General features: G+C 30.5%; 1 protein-coding gene across 3 annotated transcripts; it reads left to right on the forward strand.

Annotated features, from left to right (window-relative positions):
• LOC127093096 (LEAF RUST 10 DISEASE-RESISTANCE LOCUS RECEPTOR-LIKE PROTEIN KINASE-like 2.7) lies at positions 1-27328 on the forward strand. 3 transcript variants are annotated; one of them, XM_051031995.1, is made up of 6 exons: positions 1-819; positions 937-1089; positions 14679-14717; positions 23457-23480; positions 25800-26423; positions 26559-27328. In XM_051031995.1, the coding sequence occupies exons 1-6, from the start codon at positions 132-134 to the stop codon at positions 27047-27049; spliced, it is 2019 nt and encodes a 672-aa protein (XP_050887952.1). In that variant the 5' UTR covers positions 1-131; the 3' UTR covers positions 27050-27328. The 3 variants fall into 3 exon arrangements, with proteins under 3 accessions (XP_050887952.1, XP_050887950.1, XP_050887951.1); XM_051031993.1 differs by having other exon boundaries at positions 25800-27328; XM_051031994.1 differs by lacking the exon at positions 14679-14717 and having other exon boundaries at positions 25800-27328.
• The last annotated feature ends 253 nt before the right edge of the window (positions 27329-27581 follow it).

Here is a 27581-nt window from a genome sequence, read left to right on the forward strand (position 1 = left end):
ACGCGTTAGATGACGTAGTCCAAGTATAAGGGGTCCCTACTTACTGGAGGATGAAATACATCATCATTCAAACAATTTTAATAATTTCAACCATTTTTTCATCAAAAATAAAACTAGCATCGTGAATAAAAATGGTTTCAGTGAGATGTGTGATAATGTTTCTCTTCTTCTGGTTTCTTCTTCTTCTTCCACAACTAACATATTCCAAGTCGCAGCCTTGTTTATCTTCGTGTGGAAAAATCACAAACATAAGGTATCCATTCAGACTAAAACAAGACCCGGAACACTGTGGCAACAACAGGTACGAGTTGGATTGTGTGAACAACGTTACGAGATTGAGTTTGTATGACGGTTACTATTTGGTAGAATCGATCAATTACAACAATTACACAATCCGAGTTGTTGACCCTAACATTCATCCCACCGATTGCTCCTCTCTCCCTCGCTTCTTCTTATCCCAAAACAACTTTACTTATTACAATGATTCAAAGCAAAGATACTATGCCAAAGAAAATAATTCATATCAGTACTTATTAAATCGATGGCCTTACAAGTATACAGAATATCCCAATCCCGATTACCCTGAATCTGAATCATCTATGCCAGTAATATACATGAAGTGTACAAGTCCACCAAGTAAGGTTGTGGAAAAGTACTATGCCGACACGGCTTCATGCTTGGATCAACACATGACATACGCTATTGTTGGGGACCCACAATTTGCAATTCTGGAGCCTCAATGCCGTGTTAAGTCTATTGCCCTCACATCATTCCTTTGGAATACTGGAGCTTCAAATTTTTACTACGGCGACGTTATAGGTAAACAAAACTGGAAACAAGACAACGTATACTATAATCGACTTCTTCTTCTTTTTCTTTGAATGAAATGACTTGAATTCAATGTATTTTACATTTCTGTCTAAATTGCTTTTACAGAAAACATTTCATATATTGATATTCACAAAGCGCTACAGTATGGATTTGAAATTTCATGGATGCAAGCCTCATGTCCTTGTGATGAGTGCTTCTTCAACGACACGATTGGCCACATTCAATGTACCAGATTCATCTGTGACTCCCGTTTTTGCGGTAAGGCCAATTCATGCATAATTATTTTTTATATTGGAAATAATTTGTGTCAAGTTTAACAAGCATTTGATTAAGGTTTTTTTATTATGAAACCTAAATTTTGTTCACTTAGATATCATAACTGTTGTTTATTAAATTAGTAGTGACCCATGAATTTTAATTGCATACCTATATCTTTAGATAATATATTTTTAAATTTTTTATTTTAAAATAAATAAATTATTATAAAAAGTAGGTAGATAACCAACCAAATTCTTTAGATTCAGTGTGTTCACCTTATTATTTTATTAGTGTTAGTTAATCAATTAAAAACTAATTAGAATTTAGCTATTCAATTAATTATTGTAATGGAATTCTATTAATAGGACTACTGTATACATATTAAATATATTTTATTAATCAACATAAATTTTTATGAGCTTTTATCATAAGGTGGATGCAAAGCCCCCACGCGAAAACTAAACCTTTCTTTGACAATATAACTAGGTAGCTTTCCTATAATATTAATTACTTTATATTGAAAATTATATATTTAATAATATATAATCTAACCATTAAATGTATTTTAATTTTATATGAAATATAAAAAAGAAGTATGAGAATTCATATTAATTTTTATATTATAAGTTTATTTAATTATTTTAGTTATATTTTTTTATTTTGAAAGATATGGCACATTCCCGTAAATAATGTAACATTATACAAAAATATATTAAATTGTCTTATATTTAGAAAAATACAAAGTGGCATATCAGTGTTTAAAGAAATATAAATGAACAAATCAGCATTATAGAAGTTTTTTTTATAAATGAATTTAAAAAGAAAAACTTTTTAAAACTCAATTTTATTACATATTATTGACCAAATTTAATAATAAATATTATATTATACTATTGTATCAGAACTATTTATTAAAACTTTAAGTTTTTTCTGTTTATAGATTATTAAAATGAAGTTTCATATTGTTCCCAAAAAAAAAAGAGAATGATTTATTAAAATCAGACTTTTGAGTATTTTTTTCTTTGTCTCATATTATAATTCTTAATTAATTATTTTTTCAACTTATAGAATAATAAAAATTTACAGCAAATCTAATAATATAAATACACATTATATATATATATATATATATATATATATATATATAGATATATATATATATATATATATATATATATATAGATATATATATATATATATATAGATATATATATATATATATATATATATATATATATATATATATATATATATATATATATATATATATATATATATATATATATATATAGTTACACACACACATATATATATATATATATATATATATATATATATATATATATATATATTATATATATATATATATATATATATATATATATATATATATATATATATATATATATATATATATATATATATATATATATATATTTAGTTTCACTTTCAAAATACAAAAATAGTAGTTGACATCCGAAAGGGTGATAAAGTATTCTATGGTTCCAAATAAAAATGTCCAATGATGACCTTATTATTAGACCTAAACAAAATATTTAAATATAAACTAAAATTAAAATTGACAGTAGTTTCTCTTTGAAACATAGATGAATATTTAGAAAATAAAGAAGCATACCATAGTTAATGAATTTAACACATGCCAAGAAAATGTGAAAATTGGTCCCTATGTATAATGAAATGGAAATAATACATATTATCCATATAAAAATTTATAATATATTATTAAAATGATGTGTACCAAAAATCAACTATATAAAACAAATTGAATTAGAAAAGTAGAAGAACAAACAATTTATATTCGTAGAAAAACAGGGATGAATAAGTTGCAAATTATTTATCAAGAATTTAGTTGGAGAATGAGCAAAACTAAAATTTTGTACTTTTACGAACATTTTTGTAGAGAATTAAAAATGAATACAGAAATTAAAAATATTAATATTAAATTCATACTCACAATAAATTTGAATATAAAAGGTTTTATTAGTAAATAAATTAGAGAATTGAGAGTGATAAAATAATGAGTCGTAAATTAACATTCATGCACAGTAAATTTAAACGTAAGTTACTTCCCCGTAAAGAATGAAAGAACAAACAAAATAAATTTAAACGCTAGTTTCTTCACCGGTGACTCAACCTCTCAGTAGCTTCTCCTTCTTTTTTCCTCTTCTTCTCTCATTTTACTTCATGGACGTTCATCATCTATTTCCAGAAACATGTTATAACCCTATTCCTATTACAAATCTGAAGATAAAAAATCCGCAACATGGAAAATTTGTTGCATCAATTGTTTCAAACAATGTTTGCAATACAACACAAAGTCAACTACCGGTCTCTTTCCTTAGGAAAAGGATTCTTCGAATTTTCTTTCTCTTTTTTAGAAGATGTTCAAATAGTGAGATTAGTTAATGTCTAGACCTCAAATCAGTGTGTTTTCAAGTTTTTCCCGTGGACAAGGGACTTTGTTCCTTCTACTCTAAAACAAACTTCGACTCAAGTATGGAAAAGGATTCATGGCCTCTCCCAAGAATATTTCAGACCATTGGAGACCGCGCATAATCTTTTCTATTGAAAGTAGTATATGAACTCCTATCTGCATTGATTCAACTTCTAACAAATCATCTTTTGAACGAATCTTAGTACACATTGTTAGAGTTTTGGCTAACCTAGATTTAACAAAGGACTCCAGCTACTAAATTTTAGTGGAACATGTTGGTTTTTCTTTCTTTGTTGACATTGAATATGAAAAGGTTCATGTGTTTTGTTCCTTTTGTTCTTGTATTGGTCCTTCATTGAGCAACTGCAAAAGAAAGGAACAATCTCAAGGTAAAGGTAAGGAAGCAATTCATAAACAGGTGAAGCAATCCATTCTAGGCATGGCAACATAACCCGTATCCGCGGGTACCCACCCGAACCCGCCCCGAAGTTGACGGGGAAAACCCGCTTTGACTGGGTTTGGGTTTGGGTTTGGGTTTTCCCCGATTATAAAATATGGGTACGGGTCGAGTAATTGGGACACTAGTACCCGCCCCGAACCCGTCCCGTTTATTTTATTATGTACATTATTATTTATTTTTTATAATTTAAAATAAATAAGTGGCCAATGTTTTAATATTTTGATTTGTATTAACTATTTAAAATATTCGAAATATATGTATGGTATTTTTTTAGATTTTTTTATTTTATTATTGTAATGTAATTTGGTTTTTAAAAAATTAAATATTTCTATTAAAAAAATTGATTTCACTAAATGGATGGTGGCGGGGCGGGGATACCCGAACCCAATCCGAACCCGTTTGGGACGGGTTTGGGTTTTAATTATCCATCCCCGTTTGGGTTTGGGGCGGGGAACGGGGATTGTTTGGGGATTCGGGTTTGGGTTTGGGGGAGGTAAAAAATGTCCCCGACCCGCCTCGTTGTCATGCCTAATCCATTCACATACCTGTAGGAAAGAAAATTATCACTATGACAACATTAACAATGATTTGGAACAAATCAATCGAGACAACTTGGTGACATAACCGGTTATAGACACAAGGGATGCCAATAAAGGAGATCCCATTAATGTTGTTAATCATGGAGGCATTATTCAAGTTAGAGAAACATATGAAAGCTCTGAGAGTGGGTCTGTGGATGCTACTCAAGTTGGAGAAATTGTTCGTGAAACTCAAGATATTGTGGAATTTCAGAAAGAAAAGGTGCAAGATTTTTTGGAAAAGTCATGGGCCAACATGGATGATTTTGCTAATGACGAAGATCGGGGAAATGACTACATTCCAGAAAAGGAGTTTCAATTGGAAGTCTAGTCACTCCAAACTTTCATTATGAAAAGCCTCTTTAGAGGTCTAGAAAAAGGATCTTCTAGGCTTTCCCTCAAGAGACTGATTTCCTCCAATAAACCTGACTTGGTGTTCATTATTGAACCTTGGATGAACAAAGTTGGTTGAATCTGCTTGATCCAAAACCTTTTGCTTTCAACCAAAAAGTTGGTTTACTGCCAAATCTTTGGTGCTTTTTAAAATATAATCTTAATCATATGATTCTAAAGTTTAATAATCAACAAGTGTCTTTCACCCTAAAAATTCAAAACAAAATTATGGGCTTTTTTGTCATATATGCTTCTACTAGTTATTTGCATAGAAAAGTTATGGAATAGTGTTTTATAGGTGATTTTAATTCTATTATTAGAAATTATGAATAGGGTACTCACACCTCTGTTAGAACTTCTATGAATGATTTTTTCAACCGGTTTGATAAAACCCATTATACCCATCTTCTCATTGTTGGAAATAAGTATACTTTGAGTAATGGTCGAAAGGGGAGATACTTAACTAAAAAAATATTGGATAAAGTGGTTTGTAATGTTGATTGGCTTAATGTTTGTTCCATTGTTGTTTGCAATACACTTACTAAAATGAAGTCTGGCCACTATCCCATTTTTCTATCTTGTGACTTTGATGAATTCGAGTTTATTGTCCCAATTCAAATTTCTCAAAATGTGGTCCCTCAATGAGGAATGCACTAATATTATCAAAAAGTCTTGGATGATTGGAGTATCTGGTTGTCCCATGCACATTCTTGACAAGAAGTTAAGAATCCTTAAACCTAACTTAATTTTTTTTAATAAAACTAAATTTGGTAATGTTAAAACAAAAGTGATAGAAGTTGAGAAAATTCTTATGGATACTCAATCTGAAATTGATTCCCTTGGTCATAAAGAAAGCTCAAACTGATATTGAAATTTCCCTTAATTTGGAATGCGAGTTTTAGAAATAGAAGTCTAGATTTAATTGGCATTTATCTGGTGATATCAATACTAAGTTTTTCCACACTTATGCTAAAGTTAGAAGGAAAACTAAATTGATATCTTCCTTGAACATTGATAATCATGTTGTGACTGGAAAAAGAATCATTGATGATCATATTGAAAATCATCTCAAAACTTGTTTAGTCAAGAGACTGATTTGCAGGACAATGGTCTAATACATTTCCTAAGGTGGTGGATGACCAAACCAACTTCATGCTCACTAATGTACCTTCTGCAGAGGAGATACACATGATTGTCATGAAGCTTAAAAGTGAATATGCCCTTAGGCCTGATGGCTTTGTTGCTTTCTTTTACCAACATTATTGGGAAATTATTAAATTTGATATCCTAAATATTGTCAATCATTTTTTTTTGCGGGATTGGATTCTTCCTCATTATAATGCTAACACCATTGTCCTGATCCCCAAAACAAATAAGGCAGACAAATTAAATCATTTTAGGCATATTGCTCTAGCTAACTTCAAGCATAAGATAATCACTAAGATCATGGTTGATAGGCTTCCTACTATTATTCCTTTCTTGATCTCACCTAAGAAAAAAGGATATGTTAATGGTAGAAACATTAGGGGTAGCATATGTCTTACATATGAAGCTATAAACCTCTTAAACTATAAGACTTTTGGTGGCAATATAGCCCTTAAAATTGACATTTACAAAGTCTTTGACACCCTTAGTTGGACTTTCACTCTTAAAACTCTTGATTGCTTTGGTTTCAATAGCATGTTTTGAAAGTGGATTCATGTGATTCTTCAATTATGACAATTGCTCTGGTTAGTTTTATAATGCCTCTAAATCTCTTATTTATGCATATGATATGGCAAACAATAGGTACAAAATGTTGGTTGATTTGTATGGGTTCACAGTGACTCTCCCTCATATATTGTACCTTAGGGCCCCTATATTTATTGGAAGACGTAAATCTCTTCATTTCCAATTCATTGCTTATAAAGTTAGGCTCAAACTTGTTGCTTGGAAAGCAAGTCTTCTCTATATTGTCAGAAGAGTACAACTTGTGAAATTTGTGATCCAAAGTATGTTGGTGCACTTCATTTCCATATACAATTGTTCTGCTAGCATCATCAAAGTTATTGAAACTTGGATGGGAAACTTCATTTGGAGTGGTATTTTGGAAAAGAAAAAAAAGTTGTGATTGTTGCTTGGGAAACTTGTTGCAAGAGCCTCAAGGAAGGGGGGTTTAGCTTAAAATCTCTCAAAACCTTCATTGAAGCCTCTAATATGCACCTTTGTTGGAAGTTTTTCCAAGCTAAAAATAGTTGGTCCATTATCCTTGAATCTAGGGTCAAAAGAAATAATAGAATCATCAATTAAACCATCAAGTCTTCTTTATGGAGCAACATTAAAGATTGCTTTGGCATTGTTAAAGACATATCTCATTGGTTGATTGGTAATGGCAATCTCACCAACTTTTGACTAGACTATTGGCTTGATGAACCTTTATCCCTCAAATTCAAAATTCGTGATATTTATCATAACACCCTCACATCTATGGTGAGTGACCTTTTAAGGAACATGAATTGAAACATCGCTTATAACATATTGTATGCCTTTCCTAATTTGCATACTCTTGTTTCCAATATTCACATTCCTATTAGGGAGATTGATGATTTGTTGGTGTGGACCGACTTTGATAACACTCTTCTAAGCCTGAAGCAAGTTTACAAATTTCTTGACAAACCTAGACCTTGTTCTTTTGGGTCAATATTCCATTGGAATCACAATATTATTCTTTCTAAATCTATGTTTGCCTGGATATTCTCGCATAAAAAGATTTCACTGATGAAAACTTGGCCATTAGAGGCATTTTTATTTCTTTCATTTGTGATCTCCGCGGGACAAAAGCTAAAACTTCTAATCACTTATTCTTTGATTGCTCTTTTGTTAAGAAATTTGGGCTTGGTTTACTGCTACTTTTGACATTCAATCTAAAATTTTGAATTTCTTGGACTACAGGTTGTGGTCATGGCTTGCATTGTCAATGTCTTCCATCAGGTTTGGATGGCCAAGAACTGATTAAGATTTAAATTCAAGAATACTCATTGGAAATCTTGCATCACAAAACATTTATTCTCAGGCCAAGCTTGCAGGAAATCTGACTTCCAAGTTGTCAAACTCCTGTATATCAAACTTCACCATTTTAAAGAAATTTGATATCACTATTCATCTTAGAAAGGCTTTAATAACCAAAGATGTTCTTTGGTCCTTCCTCCTGTAGATTGGATAAAATGTAACATTGATGGGTTAGCCAAAGGTTTACCTTCTTTAAGTACTTGTGGATGCATATTCAGAAATGACAAAACTTGTCATGTTGGTAATTTTTGCATCTATATTAATTCAGGAATAACTGTGATAGCAGAGATGTCTTCCGCAATGATTGCCATTGAAAATGTGATGGATTTCAATTGGAAGAAAGTTTGGATTGAATCTGATTGTCTCCTTGTTGTCAAAGCCTTCTCGAATTCTAGTTTGGTTCCTTAGAAGATAAAGTCCTGTTGGCTTAATTGTTTGTCTTATACTCAATCTATTAATTTCATGATCACTCATATATATAGAGAATATTTATAGAGAAGCCAACTATTGTGTTGATATTGTTCATAATGATATTGTTAAAGATTACTTGCTAGACAAGATTGGTACCTCTAGGCTAAGACTTTTTTCCTAAGGGTCTTGCTTTAGTCCCCGACCCGTGTGTACTTGCGATCTTGTCTTATTGAATCGTCTTTTGGTTTTAAAAAAATTATAGTACATAAAAAATTTAAATATTATATTATTATATTTAGATGCATAGAAATTTATAAATTATATTTAAATGCATACAAATTTATAAATAATATGGAGTATAATTCAAGGAAATAATTAATTTTAAAATATAAAAAACTAATTGGCTATAATTAATTGGTTAAAATAGAAATAATGTTGATTAATATCAATTTGACATGTCAGCTTTAAGTTAGAATTTGAAGTTAGGGATACTAATCATGCTAGCATCATGACAATTTTATATTTATAATAAGTAGATATGGATTAAACACACTAGCTTATTTACTTAATTTTATCATTTCAATTTTAAATTATTTACTACCACACAAAAAGTCCATAATTTTTTTGGGTGAGTTTTTCGACTTTCCAAAATCAAAATCTTATATTCTCTCAACTTTACTCATTTTCTCCTTAATCGAGATCCATTATCATTATCTTCCTTGAAGAGAGTAAGATAAATATTTTGTTTTGTCTTTTTTTATTGATGGGAAATTAAGACACAATAACATACTAGTACACAGCAGAAATAAAATTCCCCACACTTGTAGGAACCTTGAGGATCACCAACAAATATAAGAAAACAAATTAAAAAAATAAATGAACAAAATAACACTGATATTTTTAATGTGCAAAATCCCTCAATATAAGAGTAAAAACCATGATTCGTCCAAATCAAAGAAATAACTCCACTATAATCAATTAAGGGTACAAGAGAGTCTTAAAGTGACTTAAAAACTATTGTTAACAACCACAAATCACAAAGCAAACTAGCTTACAAATAAGAATAAAAAACCTGGAAAAAATTTCTCAAATATACAACTTCAGTGCAAAGCAGATAACTCTCATCTCAGACGCTGTTTTGAAATTCTGAAGTCAAAAGTTAGATACATGTGTTACGAACCCCCCTCCAAATTTTAGATAGATTTGATGATTAACGAATTAGGGACTTTGATATCAAACGTTTCATCTTCACTTGAAGGACTTTGATTAGAACTCAACTTGAAATGAGTAGAGAGAGGAATGATTACCGCATTAGAACTTTCCATTTTGAATTTCTGCAGAACTCTTTCGATATAATGTTCTTGTGACATCCAAAGTTTATTCTCTTTTCTGTTGCACATGATTCTAATGCCAAAAATATGTTTAGCTCTCCCATGAATTTCATGACGAATGACTCTCCCAATTACTTCTTTAACCCGTTAATATTAGAAATACTTTCCCTACAATAAGCATATTATCAACATATAACAACAGGATAATGAAATCATTGTTAGAAAATTTTCTAACATAGACACAATGATATGAAGTAGCATTCTTGTATCCTTGATCACACATAACATACTTAAACTTATTGTACCACTGCCTTTGAGCTTAATTCAACCCATATAAATTGTTTCTCAATCTACACACATGATCTTCTTTATCTTTAACTTGAAAACTATCGGGTTGTTTCATGTAGATCTCTTCTTCCAAATCACCATGTAGGAAATCCGCTTTCACATCCATTTGCTACACCTCTAAATCAAGAGTAGCATCCAAACTCAACATGGTTCTAATTGATGACATCTTTACAACAAGTGAGACAATATAATTAAAATCAACAGCCTTTCATTTGACAGAAACCTTTCATCACTAATCTGGCTTTATATCTTGGAGACTTAGAAGTTGCTTTCATGTTTAACTCTACAAATTCATATGTTTTCCAAAGCCCTTTTTCCTTTAGGCGGCTTCACTAAATCATAAGTGTGATTATCATGCAATGATTTCATCTCATCATGTATTACATCCATCCACTTTTGATTTTCATCACTTTCCATGGCCTCTTGAAAACACTCGAGTTCACCCTCTTCAGTCAAGGTCACATACTCATCAGAATTATACCTTATAGAAGGTTGTCTCTGCCTCTTAGACCTCCTAAATTGAACTTGAGATGATTCTGAAGCTTTACCAAGATTCTCATCATGTGACATATCGTTCTCCCATTCACCATCATTAGGTGGAATATTTACCTTATTTCCAAGTTATTGATCGTCAACATAATCATATGGGTCACCATTGTGATCATCACCACCAATAACATCTATATTATGACTAGGTAACCAAACTAGATCAACATTAGACAATTTGATATCTTTCTTGACTATAGCTTTCTCAACCTTATCAACGTCTCCAATAGTTTGGTCTTCCATAAACATCACATCGCGGCTTCAAATAAGCTTTTTCCCTACAGGATCATACAACTTGTAACCAAACTCATCTTGCCCATAGTCGATGAAGATACATTGTTTTGATTTTGAATCCAACTTGGATATTTCATCCTTTGAAATATGCATAAAATCCTTACAACTAAAGACTCTCAAATGATCATACTTGACATTCTTTCCAAACCAAATTATGTCTGGAACTTCACTGTTCAAATCAACAGTAGGAGTGAGATTAAGAACATGTATTATCGTGTAAAGTGCATCGCCCCAATAATGATTAGGAAACTTAGCTTCAAAGAGCATACACCTTACTCTCTCAATTAGTTTTCAATTCATCCTATCTTCTAAACCATTAAATGAATATTTTTAGGAGGAGTATTTTCATGTTAAATGTTATGCTGCTTGCAATAGGAATCAAATGCTCCACAATACTCTCCACCATTGTCTAAATGAACACATTTCAGCTTCTCGCCTATCTGCCTCTCAACCAAAGCATGAAATTCTTTGAACTTTTCCAACACTTGGTCTTTTGTATTCAATACATAAACACATACTTTCCTAAAACAGTCATCAATAAAGGTAACAAAATAAAATGCATCAATAAAGGTTTTTACGTTTAATGGACCACAAACATCATAATGTACCAATTGAGCAACTTTGAATTCCTTGAGGGAGGATGTCTCTTGAAAGATACTCTAGTCTATTTATCAGTCATGCAATGAGAACACTTCTCCAAATCTACATCATTTTTTGTCAAAACATTAAGCCCATTTTCACTAATATGACTAAGTCTTCGGTGCCACAAAGATGCTTCCATGTCGATAGCATTTACACTGTCCCTAGCAACCAAAACTTTTGTCCAATACAATTTAGGATTCTTTTCCCCTCTATCCACAACCAAGTTACCTTTGTTGAGTTTCCACTTTTGAGAACCAAAGTGATTATGATAACCACAATCATCTAGCATGTGCACAAAGATCAAATTAAAGTGGACATTTAGAGCATGTTTGTCATCTTTAAGCAAAAATTGAATTTTATGTTGGTTTGTAAGCAAACATCACCAACACCAATTACCTTAGATACACCATCATTACCCATCTTCAACACTCAAAAATCACCAGAAGTATAAGATATGAAGAAATCCTTCCTCAATGTAACATTCAATGAAGTACCACTATCAACTATCCACATGCTCTCGTCTGATACAAGATTAGCAGACTCATGATCACAGAGAATAACAAGATCATAACTAGTAGCAGTAGTAACACGAGCATCATCATGATATTCAAGGTCTCTTTGTTTTGACTTACCCTTCTTATTGTTGTTATCTCTTTTCCACTGATACCAATACTTATGTACGTGTCCTATTTTATGACAATAGTGACACTCTAGATTCTTGTATCGTGACTTAGACTTGCTTCTTCTATTCTCTCAACTACCCTTCGGTTCCTTTTTATAACTTATCCCCCCTATTTTTAGTGAAAAATACCTCGGGTTGAGATGAAGAACCATGTGCCTTCTTTATTATCTCCTCATTAAGAATACAACCCTTAGCCATTTCCAAAGAAACAACACTTATATGAGCATAACTTGTTATAGAAACCTGAAACGTCTCCCAAGACTCTGGTAAAGATAATAATAAAAATAGTCTCAAAAGTTCATCATCAAATTTGATACTCATTCCTGACATCTGATCAAGGAGCCCTTGAAATTGACTCAAGTGATCTGAAATAGAAGTCCCATCCTTATACTTCAAACTTATGATGTTATTCAACAAGAACAATTTATTATTCTTTGATTTAGAGGCATACAAGGACTTTATCTTCTCCCACAAATTGTTTTCATGTGTCTCATTAGCAATATGATTATAAATATTATCTTCTACATATTTTCGAATAAAACCACATACATGTTGATTTTCAAACTCCCGTTATTCATCAAACACAGAATCCGACTTTGCGGAACAAAAAATAGGTAAATGCAATTTCTTCATAAATAGCAAGTCTTTCTCTTACCCTTCCATAAATGGTAATTATAACCATTCAATAATACCATCTTCATCTTTGTATTTGACTACATCATTCAAACAAGTAAAATAGCCCTTAACCAAGAGTTATGATACCACTCTAATGGAAAATTAAGACACAATAACAGATCAATACGCATCGAATATAAAATTCCTCACACTTGTAGGAATCTTTAGGATCAACAACAAATATAAGATGACAAATTGAACAAATAAAGACACAAAATAACATTGATACTTTTAACGTGGAAACCCTCTTAATATGAGAATAAACACCACGAGTCATTCAGACCAAAGGAATAACTCAACTATGACCAATTAAGGGTACAAGAGAGTCTTAAAGTGATTCAAAAACTAGTGTTAACAACCGCAAATCACAAAGCAAACTAGCTTACAAATAAGAATAAAAAAGCTGAAAATTTTCCCAAATTTGCAGCTTCAGTGTGAAGCAGATAACTCTTACATCAGACGTTGTTTTGAAATTCAGAGTGGTCAAAAGTTAGATACATCCAAATTTGAGCTCGAACCGACGGTTAACGAATCGAGGATCGTTGATTTAGTGACACTGGTTGCAGAAAAACAGGAATGAGTTTCTCTCATCTTTTCTCTCTTTCAAATCATTGTTTTCTCTCTATCTCTCTGAATCCTAAATTGATCCTCTCCACATAAATAAGTGAGACAAATGGGTTAATCATATTTGGGTCTTTCTCTACATAGGAAGGAAGCCCAAACCCAATACCTCTTTCAATTAGTTTTTATTTATTTTTTCACATCAAATTCAATATCAATCATCTTTTTACTACTAATGCAACTGTTCAGCTAATCTTTAAATACATAATTCATTTACTTTAATCAACATAATTTGTCTTTTATTTCCCTTAAACAATTATAAATGAGTAGAAATTGTTTTTTTTTTTTTAGTTTTTAGTTTGTTGTTTTATAAAAAAGTATATATAAATATGCAGTTAGCTTTGTTAGCAAATAAAATCCTAAAAAAAGGAAAATTCGGAATCCACCGTTGGAGTTACATAAGAGTTTTTTTTAAAGAACATAGAATATATATATATATATATATATATATATATATATATATATATATATATATATATATATATATATATATATATGAGTCAGGATCAATTGACATAAATGTATACACATCTGATAATTCATTACCACATATCGGTATAACAAAATTCACCGTTGGATTGAAAGGTATTATCATATAGATCATCTCGATAAAACTTAACATCAATAAAAAATTATTTAATATGTTAAAGAGAATGATCATTATTAACGATTTTGTTAGTTTTGTAAGACGTTAATTTTTATGCACCTCGTTGACATATCAAATGATTTTATATTGATGTTAAATTTTATATATATGATCTATATGATAATCATTTTCAACCCAAGAGTGAATTTTGTTATACAGATCTCTAATGAAGATTTATCAGAGGTGTCATGTTACTAAGTTTGACACATTGATATCATTTGATTCAGATCACACACACAAACACACACACACACACGCACGCACGCACGCACGCACGCACGCACGCACACACACACACACACACACACACACATATATATATATATATATATATATATATATATATATATATATATATATATATATATATATATATATATATATATATATATATATAATTTGTTTGATTTATTTTAGTTATATCTAAAAAATGATTTGTTCTCCTATTTAAATTTTCAGGATTAGGATTTTGGACAAACCTGTTAGACATTCTAATAAGTAAGATTCTCTTAATTAATTTGATACTCTTTAAACTATTTTTTTATAATTAAAAAAATATATAATTTTGTATGTTAAAATTAAATGTGTCGATGTGGGGATCTTGTTTGTTTTGTGTGTTCTGGTAGAGTGGTTAGTTCTTAGTCCTTTGTAATATATATAGAGTGAAGGATTAGATAATATTTTAGGTCTCCCGAGCGATATTTGTTAGATTTAATGTTTTTAACACAACCTCTAAGGATTCGAATGGTTGAATACCACCTATGGAGATGAACTTCATATTCATTTTGTATTTTATCTTCTTGGATATGTATGATCATTCTCTCTTGTTTGATCTTAAGGAGAAATTCCATAGATCATCTCAAGAGTGTCTCTTACTTCCTTTGCAGAATTACACTTAAGAACTTATAAGTTCTCTTTAGTGCTTAAAGCACTAATCACTAAGTTTTTAGCTTTAAATCATAATTTTTAATTTCTCTTTGTCTTTTTAAGTCCGAAGAAAATCAGGTCTATTTACTACTTTATTATCAATATCATACCATAAGTAGAAATAAATGGGTCATTAATTACAGTGTGCCACGATTCAAAGTTATTAGTTTCTATGAATTTATTCATTCTAGTTTTCCAATTGTCAACCCTTTCACCATCAAAGGTGGGGTGTAATTAGGAAAGTCTTCAAATTAATAGAATTGTGTGAAGTCGTTATTCTTCCTCCTAAGACAATTAGTCATATACAAGTGTCATACTCTAATGTCACTTTTCGAACAAATGACTCCAAACACAAGGGAGTGAATTATGTATGTTGAAAAATGATATCCAATTAAAAATTCTTACATAAAAGAAAATGTTTAAAAATATTTGTAAGATAAACAAATATTAGGCAGTAGAATAAATAAAATAAGAGAGAAAATGTGAAAATGCAAAGGAAAGAAATAAAAAAATCTGGAATATAAAGAGATTGGGGAAAAGAGAAATGAACTAGCAATTTAAAAAGGTTCGGCTTAACCACTTGAGATGCTCATGTCCTTAAGAATTTTTTCTTGAGAGTTTTTCAGTATATCAAATGTGAGCTTTCCAAAGGTTATGCCCACGAACCTTCTTACAACTAAACAAGAGTTTTACGATGGCTATCCTCCTAATCAAACACATGGATAATCTCAGAATCACGTAAAGATTTTATACCAGCCCGAGCTAAGGAACCAAATGGAGATTTTAATGGATAATCTCACGAACCAAATGAGAGACTTTACATCAGGTTGAGTCCACAAACCAAATGAAGATTTTAACTGGCTAATCTCACAAACCAAACATAAGTTTATATTGGTTTAGCTCACGAACCAAACAATAACTTATCACAAGATATATTACACAAGAGACAAAGTCCTTTTGAGTAAATCATAAGAATGACCACAACACCAGAACAAAAAAGCCTCACTATTATTTTTCACTCTCAAAGAACTAATGCAACATCGTGAAAAAAATGAAGAGAGTAGAAAGTGAGAAAGTACAGAAATATGTTTTGTGGTGTACTTTGAAATGAGAATAAGCCCTCTATTTATAGGAGAAAAAATTGGCTCAAAATGGGAAAAGATCCATGAGCTTCTAACTAAGTTAATCAATTATACCATAGGGTTAATCGGTTAGGAGCTTCAAAAATACGACAACCTTAATTCCATAAAGGAAACTATACAATGGCTATATGTGTTAATCTATTATGAGTGTTCTTAATCGATTAAACAGATTTTTTTCATTTCTTTAATCAATTGTGCAATGTCCCTAATCAATTAAGCAGTGTATACAAGCTTCATGAATGATCAGAAACATTCATGGTCAAACCCGCATGCACATTGATGGTTCCTTTATAGTTTAAAATGTGTTTTATAAAATTTAAAGAGGATTAAAACATTTTAAGGTGATAATGTGCATTGACTTAGTAGTTTAAGAATTACCCTAATATCTTTACAATACTTTGATCAATCAGATACAGATCAGGAGAGCTTTCACAGTTCCTCTTTTTCACAAACTTTGAAGTTTCAATATCCTTTTCTTGATTCATCGTTGATTCAACACAACATCTGAGATTTGACTTCTTCAAAGTGATGAGGTTTGATAGAGCTTCTTGATGGATACCATCATCAAAGATTGTTTGACCATAAATTTCATCAAAGATTCCATCTTGATCTTGATAGAACATATTTGATCATTACTTATTTATTATACACGAAGAATCCATATCATAGGGTTGTCATGGTCAAAATAATCTTGAATGTTTGACTATTCCAGATAGTTATACCTATAAGCACGTAGATCCACATATAGGGACCCATAATTCTGCACCTCATTACCTACTTCTCTTAAAAGAATCTCAACCTTAGTGAGCACGTGAATGAGCTTATCTTTCTCAATATTAGCAGCATCAAGACAAATTTGGAGAGCTTCCTTTTCCTTTCAAAGATTTCTAGGAGCCAATATATCACTGAGCCAATATATCACCCATGCCAATGACTCCAAAAGGCCAACACAACTACAACCCTATGCATTTGATAAGACATTTCAACCATTTCCTCCCGACGTGAAGTCTTAGTCATATTACCAAAATAATGATACAAGTTGAGTTTCTTCTATGCAATAAGGTGACTTGCACCATAAGCTACCAAGCTCTACCACACCATAGTGTGTCTTAGAGAACAAGTAACTAATCCTAACTAATACTAACTACCTACTAACAACTTTATAACTATAATTCAAGGTAGTTAGTGATGTGAAGTGATATTATTATTATGCCCCACATGCTCATTACCATCATGCTTCAATATCTCTTGACCTTCTCATGAGGTTCTTAATGTAGATAAACCCGATCTTACAAATCCAAGAAAAGCATACCTTAGAGGTTTGGTTTGGAGATATGGATAATCATTTCAGTTTTCCCTTTTATGGTAGTGTAAAAATATCTAATGTACTTCAGCTAAAGTAAGTGTCCTTTTAAGAAATTCTTTTTTTTCTTCAAATTTCTTTCATTCCATCAAATTGGTCATCACTTATGCAAATATTTCATTATGGTAATCTGCTAGTGACCATTTATGGAGTATTTGCCGAAAGACTAACAAGTTAGTTTACGTCTCACTGTCCAAGAAAGAAAATATTTTGCTTACATTTGTTGAAATATAATCCATAATTGTAGTTTAACAGGTTTTTAAAAGTTTGTTACAAGTTTGTTGGTTAGTTGGTTACACTTGTGTAGATAACTTGCTTTAGAAGCAATTATAGAATGTATATAAATAACTGCTTGTAATCTAAAATGATCAATGAGAGCTATCTCTATTTTTCTCTCTTTCTTCTATTCCAAGTTTTCTATCAAGATGTGTGTGTGTGTACCATTTTGTCATCACTTTGCCATTGTTGCACATTAAACTTGGTTCATCACAATGCTCTTGTTCTAACAATTGGCATCTATAGCCTGGTTCGATCTAAGGGAAACACGAGTGAGAAGTGAGGGGAACAACCAAGGGAAACACTAAGGTGATAGATTCTTGATAAGCAAGATGAATAATTATGGTTTTGGATCAAATATTTTGGTTCTTGATGGCAAGAATTGGGATCGATGGAGTGCGCTGATGAAATCTCTATTTGGGGAACAAAAATGAGTGAAATTATGCATAATGGTTATGAGGATTTAGTGGATAATCCAACTGATGCGCAAAAGAATGCATCCAAGGAAGCTAAGAAGAAATATTGCAAAGCTTTGTTCTACATTCAGCAGAATGTTGACAATCAGCACTTTGAGAAGATTTCCAAAGCAACAAGATCTAAAGAAGCATGGGATATCTTAGAAAACTATCATACTAGTGGATATAAGGTGAAGCAAGTGAAGCTAAAATCCTATAGAAGAAAGTATGAGATGATGCAGATAGAAGAAGATCAGAAAGTGAGTGATTACTTCTCAAAACTAACAACCATTGTCAACCAAATGAAAACTTATAGGGAGAACATTCCATATCAGATGGTAGCAGAAAAGATGCTGAGATCTTTAAGTACGAAGTTCGATTTCATAGTTGTAGAAATCCAAGAAGTAAAGGATGTGAGAACTATGAAAATAAAAGAATTGCAAAATTCACTGGAAGCACATGAGCTCCTGGTGTTTGATAAAAGCTCTGAAAGATCAGTTCAACAAGCACTCCAAGTTCAAACTTTCAAGAAAGAAGGAAATCAGAAGGACTTTCAAGTTTAATAATGGGAAGAACAAGTGTGTAGACAAAGCTGAATCTTCAAGGAGAAGAGGTTTTGGCAGAGGTCAAAACAAGAAGAGGGAGTTTGAAAAAAGTAAAGTGCAATGCTTTAAGTTTGAGAAACATAGGCATTTTGCTGATGAATGTTGGTTCAAGAAATATCAAAAGACTTATAAAGAAGCAAATCTATCCCATGAAGAGGATTCCAACATAATGTTATTGATGGCTATAATCAATGATGAAAAAAATAAAAATGAAGAGTGGTTTCTTTACTCTGGGTGCTCTAATCACATGACATCACATAGAGAGTGGCTGACAAACTTTGATACTAGCAATAAAACAAGCATCAAACTGGATGACATTAGAAACCTTGTAGCTAAAGGTAATGGAAATATAGTGATCAAAAGAAACAATGGAAAAAGAATCATAATTGAAGATGTGATGTATGTCCCTGAGATGAAGTTTAATTCATGAGCATTGGTCAACTGGTGGAGAAGGGATTCTCAGTGACTATGGGTGGTGACTCTTTGAAGTTGTTTGATGCAAAGAAGAATGTGGTGCTCAAATTAAACATGTCAAAGAATAGAACATACACATGCAACACCTCAAGTGAGAAGATAATGTGCTTGTATGCATCAGTGAATGAATGTGTTGAAGACTTATGGCACAGGAGGTATGGTCACCTAAACTTTAGAAGTCTTAGTGACTTGAATACTAAAAACTGGTGTATGGCTTACCAAAACTAAATGTCAGAAAATCCATTTGTGAAGTGTGTGTGAAAAGTAAACAAAGTAGGTCCCCCTTTGTTTCTAAAGCTCCTAAAAGAGCTAGTGTATCACTTGATGTAGTTCACTCAGATATATGTGGTCCTTTGAAGTACCTTCATTTGGAGGAAGCAGGTAACTTATCACATTTGTTGATGAATTTACAAGGACGATGTGACTGTATACAATCAAGTTTAAGAGTGGGGCCTTAGAGGTATTCAGGAAATTCAAAATCTTAATAGAAAAGGAAAGTGACAAATCTATTAAGATATTGAGAGCCGATGGGGGAGGAGAATACACCTCAAAGGAATTTGAAACTTTCTATGTCAATCAAGGTATTATGCATGAAGTAACAACTCCTTATACACCTCAGCATAATGGACTAGCTAAGAAAAGGAACAAAATTCTACTTAGTATGGCAAGAAGTATGATCAAGCAGAAACACCTCCCGCACAAGTTTTGGGGTGAAACGGTCACTACAACTGCTTATATTCTGAATAAATGTCCTACAAAGAAGCCGAACTTAAAGATACATGAAGAAGCTTGGTGTGGAAGAAAGCCTAGTGTGAAGCATTTGGCTCCTTGTGCTATAAACATGTACCAGATGTTAGAAGAAGCAAGCTGGAAGATAAGAGTGAGATTATGATACTTATAGGCTACCATCCTACAGGTGCCTATAAGATTTATAATCATGTTACCTAAAAGGTACATATCAGTAGAGATGTGATTGTGAATGAGGTTGATAAGTGGAAATGGGAAGAGGGACCAGTATACAGTGAAGAGAGTCAACAAGCCTACATTTATCCTAATTCAATTGATGAATCAGTGAACAATGATGATGCAGATGAGTCAGATGATGAAGAAGTGAACAATATTGATGCAGATGAGCATGAAGAAGTGGAAGAAAAACATCAGAGATTGAAAAAGTGAAAAACTCAAATAAAGAAGAAACTGTGATAATCTGCTTCTATGTGGATGATTTGCTCATCACTGGAAGCAAAACATCAGAGATTGAAAAGGTGAAAACAAGTTGAAATCTGAATTTGAAATGACTGATCTAGGTGAACTCTCATTCTTCCTAGGAATGGAATTCCTAAAGATGGAGACGGGAATAGTGATGCACCACCAGAAGTACATAGGTGAACTGCTTGAGAAATTTGAATTTAATAGTTGCAATACAACTTCAAATCCATCAGAGACAAACTCAAAAATTGATAAGTGTAGTGAGGAAGAAAGAGTTGATCCAACAGTGTTCAGACAAATGGTTGGTTCATTGAGGTATTTGTGCAATAGCAGGTCAGATATTTGCTACTCAGTCAGTGTGATTAGCAAAAATTCATGCATGATCCAAGAAAGACTCACATGATAGCTGCTAAAAGGATACTTAGGTATGTAAAAGGCACAAAGGAATATAGGTTGTTATTCCCTAATAGAAGTTAAGGTGACAAAAGTGAACTCATTAGATACTCAGACAATGATGGTGTGGAGACATCATAGACAGAAGAAGCATGTCTGACTATGTATTCAATTTCAATGAAGCAGCCATATCATGGTGTACAAAGAAGCAACCAGTGACTGCTCTTTCATCCTGTGAGGCAAAATATATTGCAAGAATATTTGCAATCTATCAAGGAATGTGGTTGGATTCAGTGATGAAGGAACTGAGATGTGAAGTGATGAAGCCTCTAATACTCAGAATTGACAACAAGTCAGCAACTAGTTTGTAAAAAATCCAATTTCACATGGCAGAAGTAAACATATTGATACAAGATTCTATTTCATTCGAGAGAAAGTGAGCAATGGAATGATTGAGGTACAATATTGTCCAACTGAAGTACAAGTAGCAGATGGTTTCACAAAGGCTTTAAAGCTTGACAGATTTGAGTTTTTAAGAAGAAAACTTGGTGTTATAAGTGTTCAACAGTTATGAATTCAGGGGAAGTATTGAAATATAATCCATAATTGTACTTTAACAGGTTTTTGAAAGTTTGTTACAAGTTTGTTGGTTAGTTGATTACACTTATGTGGATAACTTGCCTTGTGAACAATTGTAGAATTTATATAAATAACAACTTGTAATCTGAAATGATCAATGAGAACTATCTCTATTTTTCTCTCTTTCTTCTATTTCAAAATTTCTATTAACAAGTGTGCGTGTGTACCATTCTATCATCACTTTGCATTGTTGCATATTAAACTGTGTTCATCGTAGTGTTGTTGTTCTAACAACATTCTAGCTAAATTGGGAGCTAACATATTAGATTATTTGATGGTTATCCCTCTCTTAAATTTCATATGATTTGTTAGGATATGATTTATGAATGTCCTTTATAAGGAACTAATCTTGTCTTTATTCTTTTTTGTTTTTACTTTTTTTTAATGTAACAAAAGAAAAAGGAGAAATCTATTTTTGATGAAAATGGTCAGAATTCCTTTATCTTTTCTACTTAAGAAAAAGGTTTTGTTAATATTTAAAAGTGTACATGTCTATACCAAGATTTTTCCACCAATGCACTAAATGTATAGGCTCTACACACTAATGGATAACTCCACCGGTCAAAGTTGCATTGTTTACCTAATTATGAATCCTATGTAAAAGTTTGTCTAGGTGTTTGGCGATTATATATATATATATATATATATATATATATATATATATATATATATATATATATATATATTAAACTCTATTTGAGATTAATTACTCTATACTGTCAGTGTAAAAAGTTTTACATCGTCGATTCATCATCATCATCCGTTTGTATTATTTTATAGACTTTTAAAATAAAAGTCAAACTTCTTTTAATATCCGACGTCTATAATTAACTGACGGTGTAAAATCCTTTTATATTGTCAGTGTATTTCAATTAAATTATATATATATATATATATATATATATATATATATATATATATATATATATATATATATATATATATATATATATATATATATATATATATATATATATATATATATATATATATATATATATATATATATATATTTATTTATTTATTTATTTATTTATTTATTTATTTATTTCGTCTAAGTTTATGATTGACTTATTATCAACTATGATTTGGGTTTTTTTGTCTGGATGAAAGTAATAATGAGAATTGAATCTCATGTTTCTTTGTCTGAGGTTGGCCCTTGATAGCTCAAAAAATTGTTTACATATGTAGAGGTTATTAATATGAGATGAGGTGTATCCAACCTTGGACCTACTCATTCGTTATGGCCCAAGAGTGATCCGATCAAACCATTTTTACTGAATATGTTAAGTTAGGGCGGGTTACTATATGCCTTAGTTTTGATCCGCCATAGATGTTTTGAGAGAGAGAACCAAAATTTGCATTCTAGCCTCTCACAAAATCATCTCGTCCCTTTAAACATCATGCTTAAAGAATTGTATATATTCTTGTCTATCTTCGTGAAACACTTCTCGTCCGTCCTTGAGACATTTTGATTTATCATAATTAAAACACAACCTCTTTCACTTCTTTTTATATTTAGACTAAATGACTTTCTTGCAAACACAACTACAACTGAGAAAATTTAAATTTTAGATCAAATGTCAATTAAGATAGGCCTTATAGACCAAAACATAAATCCTCTCATGTGTATATAAATTATCTTATTTCATAAAATTTATGAAAATCTTACTTATTAACAAGTAGATGTTTGTATGCATTTTTTAAGAAATAATAAAAATATATAAAAAATTATTTGTACTTTTTTTTTGCAGATTATTTATTTGGCATTTACGAAGGTACGGCTTCTATTTTATCCATTCACTAATGAATATATAATGTTATAAATTACGTTATGGTTACTTCTTTTTTTCCTTCTTGCTGTCCACATTAGCCATCAATATAATTTCAATGCAATATATTATATATATATATATATATATATATATATATATATATATATATATATATATATATATATATATATATATATATATGAAAAATATTTGTTATCATTTTATTACTTTATCTCTCAAACTCCTATATACTTCCACAAAACAAAAAAGTGTACAGATAATCTGTAATATAAAAAGCTAAGAGTTAAAGATATAACCATATTCATAAATAACCACGATGAAATGAGAGAAAATAAAAGAAGAGGATCCATATCCGAAAATATAGGACTTGTATTTTTTCTAATTCAACTAAAGAAACATTAATAATAAATTTAATATATTACATATTTATAAGTAAAATAAAATTTTAAAAAACTTGTATCTATTCAAAACTTTAAAAGCTGAAGCTCTAGCTAAGTATGCTCGACCTTTTGGACAGTTTTGAGGTCAAACATTAAAATGTATGTAGTGTTTTTAGTTATTAATTAATTATTGATACGTCTATAAACATAATTATATATATAAGTAATAGTTTAATGACAAAGTCATGCAAAAACTTTTTAATAAAAAAGAATCAAATTACCTAAACTTTTTTAGAATTGAAAAATAATATTTATATATATAATTAGTAGTTTAATGACAAAGTCATACAAAACTTTTTAATGAAAAATGAATCAAATATATATATATATATATATATATATATATATTAGAATTGAAAAATGATATTTATATATATAATTAGTAGTTTAATGGCAAAGTCATCATGCAAAAAAACATATTCTATTTTATTCCATTCTCTTTCAAAATTTATGGTAGAGAACAATTTTATTTTGATAACAAAACTAATTACATATCTAATAACTTTTTTTTAATAAAACATCAAACCAAAAAAAAAAATCATTTATATAAATTTGCAATTTGATTAAGAAAATATAAGATTAAAATAAAAAATTTAAAATAAAAAATCATATATTCATTAGTTGTGAGTGAATACTCTAATAGACAAAAAAAATTATTTGACACCAGACTTGAAGTAAAACATCTAAAATTTAAATTTTAAATATTGAAGAGAAGTCATAAAAAGAGAAAGAAACAAAACTAATTTATATTGCTCACTCAAAAGAAGATGATGATCATGCGTCTCAATAACAAGATTAATTTCTTTTAAAAGGCGTGTGAAATTTTTAATTAAAGAGTGAAAGAATGTATAATAATAATCTATTACATTAAAATAATTTAAAATCAAAAATCAAAACAATAAAATTATAAAGAATGGTTAAGTTTAAATTAGTGGGACTAATTAAATTTACGGGGGCTATAAAATTATATGTAATTGCATCAAAGAAATCTTTTGTATCCTGTGGGGGCTTCAGCAAGTTAAATTGGTTTTATAAAAAAGAACAGTTTTAGGGGTCTAATTTATGGCAAAGCTCCATTATTGAAAAACTATAAATATTGTCAAATGTCAAGTCATCTGATAGACCGTGTGCAAAACTATCCAAAAATAAAGTTAAATTATACTAAAAATCCTTTAAATTATTTCTTTTTGAAATAATTTAATCTTTAAATAATTTTTGGTTACATTTCATCATTTTTATATCATTTAAAATTATTACATCCACAATTATCACATTTATTCTGTTAAAAAAATACTAATGTGCACACAATTGATAACTTAAATGATCAAATTATTAAAAAAAAACATAGAAAACTAACAAATTAAAAAAAAAACTTAAAAGACTTCTATGATAATTTTATCAAAAAATAATGTTCCAAAAGTTACAAGGGTAACCCTTCAGGCCCTTGACAACGAGATTTTTCCCTTTTCTAAAGCTTCTTAATTCTTCTTCTATTAAATTATGCGAAAGGAAAGGCTACTCCTCGTAAATTGAATCTTTTAAGGAGTAATCTTTGGTACGATGATATTTCATATCTTTTTGGAATTTGACATTGCAAAGGGTTTATCCATAACATTTTACTTTTTGATGTGATAGTTTTCATCCCAATTATAACCCTCTGACAATTGAAAAAAATTCTTACAATAAAGCTGATAGTGCATTAGGAAGAGTTTGACATAGTTATTTTAAAGGACATTGTTTAATATTATGTGAGATGATTATAAAATAACTATTAAAATTACTATTATTAATTATAATATCTCATTTTTATAATTTTTAAAAATAATATTTTATAAATATAATATCTTATTATATTTTGTAGGACTACGAGAGCTAACCGGTTTTAAGAAGCTAATGATATTTGACCCAAGGAACTCAATTATAGACTCAAGTATACGTTCAAGTATATTTATCGGAAAGTATGTTATTCCAGGTATTGTAGCTAGATTTATGATAGGCTTGATACTTTTCTTAGCGTTGTTGATCTATACATATAGAAGAAGACATTCATCAATATATGAAAATATTGAAGATTTTCTACAAGGTAATACTCTCATGCCGATAAGATATTCATATAAAGAGATAAAGCAAATGACAAAAAATTTCAAGATAAAATTGGGTGAAGGAGGTTATGGAGATGTGTATAGGGGTAAGCTTATAAGCGGGCCATTTGTAGCCATAAAGATGTTGAAGATAAAATCAAATGCAAATGGACAAGATTTCATTAGTGAAGTTGCAACTATAGGAAGAATATACCATTCAAATGTGGTAAGACTTATTGGATTTTGTGTTGAAGGATTAAAACGTGCTCTTGTCTATGAGTACATGCCCAATGGCTCTCTTGATAAATATATTTTCAAAAAAGAGGAAGTTATATCTTTAACTTACAATCAAATACATGAGATATCTCTTGGAATAGCCCGTGGAATTTCTTATCTCCATCAAGGTTGTGATATGCAAATCTTACATTTTGATATTAAGCCTCATAATATCCTTCTCGATGAAAATTTCAACCCAAAAGTTTCAGATTTTGGTCTTGCAAAGCTTTATCCTATTGACAATAGTATTGTCACTTTGACAGCCGCAAGAGGAACAATTGGATACATGGCTCCTGAATTGTTCTACCAAAATATTGGAAGAATATCTCATAAAGCAGACGTGTATAGCTTTGGAATGCTTTTGATTGAAATGGCCAGTAGGAGAAGAAATTTGAACCCGCACGCTGAACATTCAAGTCAACTCTATTTCCCCTTTTGGATTTACGAGCAATTGGTTAAAAATAGGGAGAAAGAAATAGAAGATTTTATCATGGAGGAATTTAACGATGTTTTGAAAAAAATGTTCATGATTGCTCTTTGGTGTATACAGTTGAAACCCGTTGATCGCCCTTCGATGAGCAAAGTAGTGGAGATGCTTGAAGGAGATATTGCAAATATTGAAATGCCTCCTAAGCCTATACTATATCCACGTGAAACAACTCAAGAGAATCTTGATAGTGAAACAGATATTGGCTCTACCAGTTATGTGGAGGAAATTGAAAGCAATTCTTTGTTAAAGTATTCTGCTTCATAATTACAAGTAATTAGTTTTGTTTTGATGTCTTATGGCCTAATATATCAATGTGGTTTTTGTGTTTTTGTTTGTCTGTAAAATATGAAATAAGAATTTGTGACTTTCGTTACTAATATGTAAGAACCATACATATTTTTCTCAAATTCACATTAAACCCAATCATCATGTGTAATATTTATACTTGTCATATAGATCCATTTTCGTGTTCCAACTCTTTAAAATATCGGTGGTTGTTGGTAAATGTAATATGGAAAATAAAGGTAGAATCTTAATGCTACATTTTTTTCTGTATAACTTATGTTATACTATTCTGACATGATTTATAAATAAAATAAATAAATTTTACATTTATTAAGAAAGATAGTTATTGGATACTGTTCCTTTAACTTAAATTATTGTTACACTTTGATTGTATATATACTTTAATGTGTGCAACTTTTCCAGTTCAATTCATATAAGAGATATAATATAATTAATAGTATACTCTCAATTAAATTGTCATTCATTAATATTTCATCCGTCTCATAAAAAG

The sequence above is a fragment of the Lathyrus oleraceus genome, chromosome 6 (assembly GCF_024323335.1).
Source record: "Lathyrus oleraceus cultivar Zhongwan6 chromosome 6, CAAS_Psat_ZW6_1.0, whole genome shotgun sequence".
Taxonomy (NCBI): Eukaryota; Viridiplantae; Streptophyta; class Magnoliopsida; order Fabales; family Fabaceae; genus Lathyrus; species Lathyrus oleraceus.

Coding starts and splice junctions, on each gene's coding strand:
- LOC127093096 (XM_051031993.1), top strand. CDS start 132: ATGGTTTCAGTGAGATGTGTGATAATGTTTCTCTTCTTCTGGTTTCTT. Junction 820..936: donor TTACTACGGCGACGTTATAG/GTAAACAAAACT, acceptor TTGCTTTTACAG/AAAACATTTCATATATTGAT. Junction 23,481..25,799: donor TTTATTTGGCATTTACGAAG/GTACGGCTTCTA, acceptor TATATTTTGTAG/GACTACGAGAGCTAACCGGT.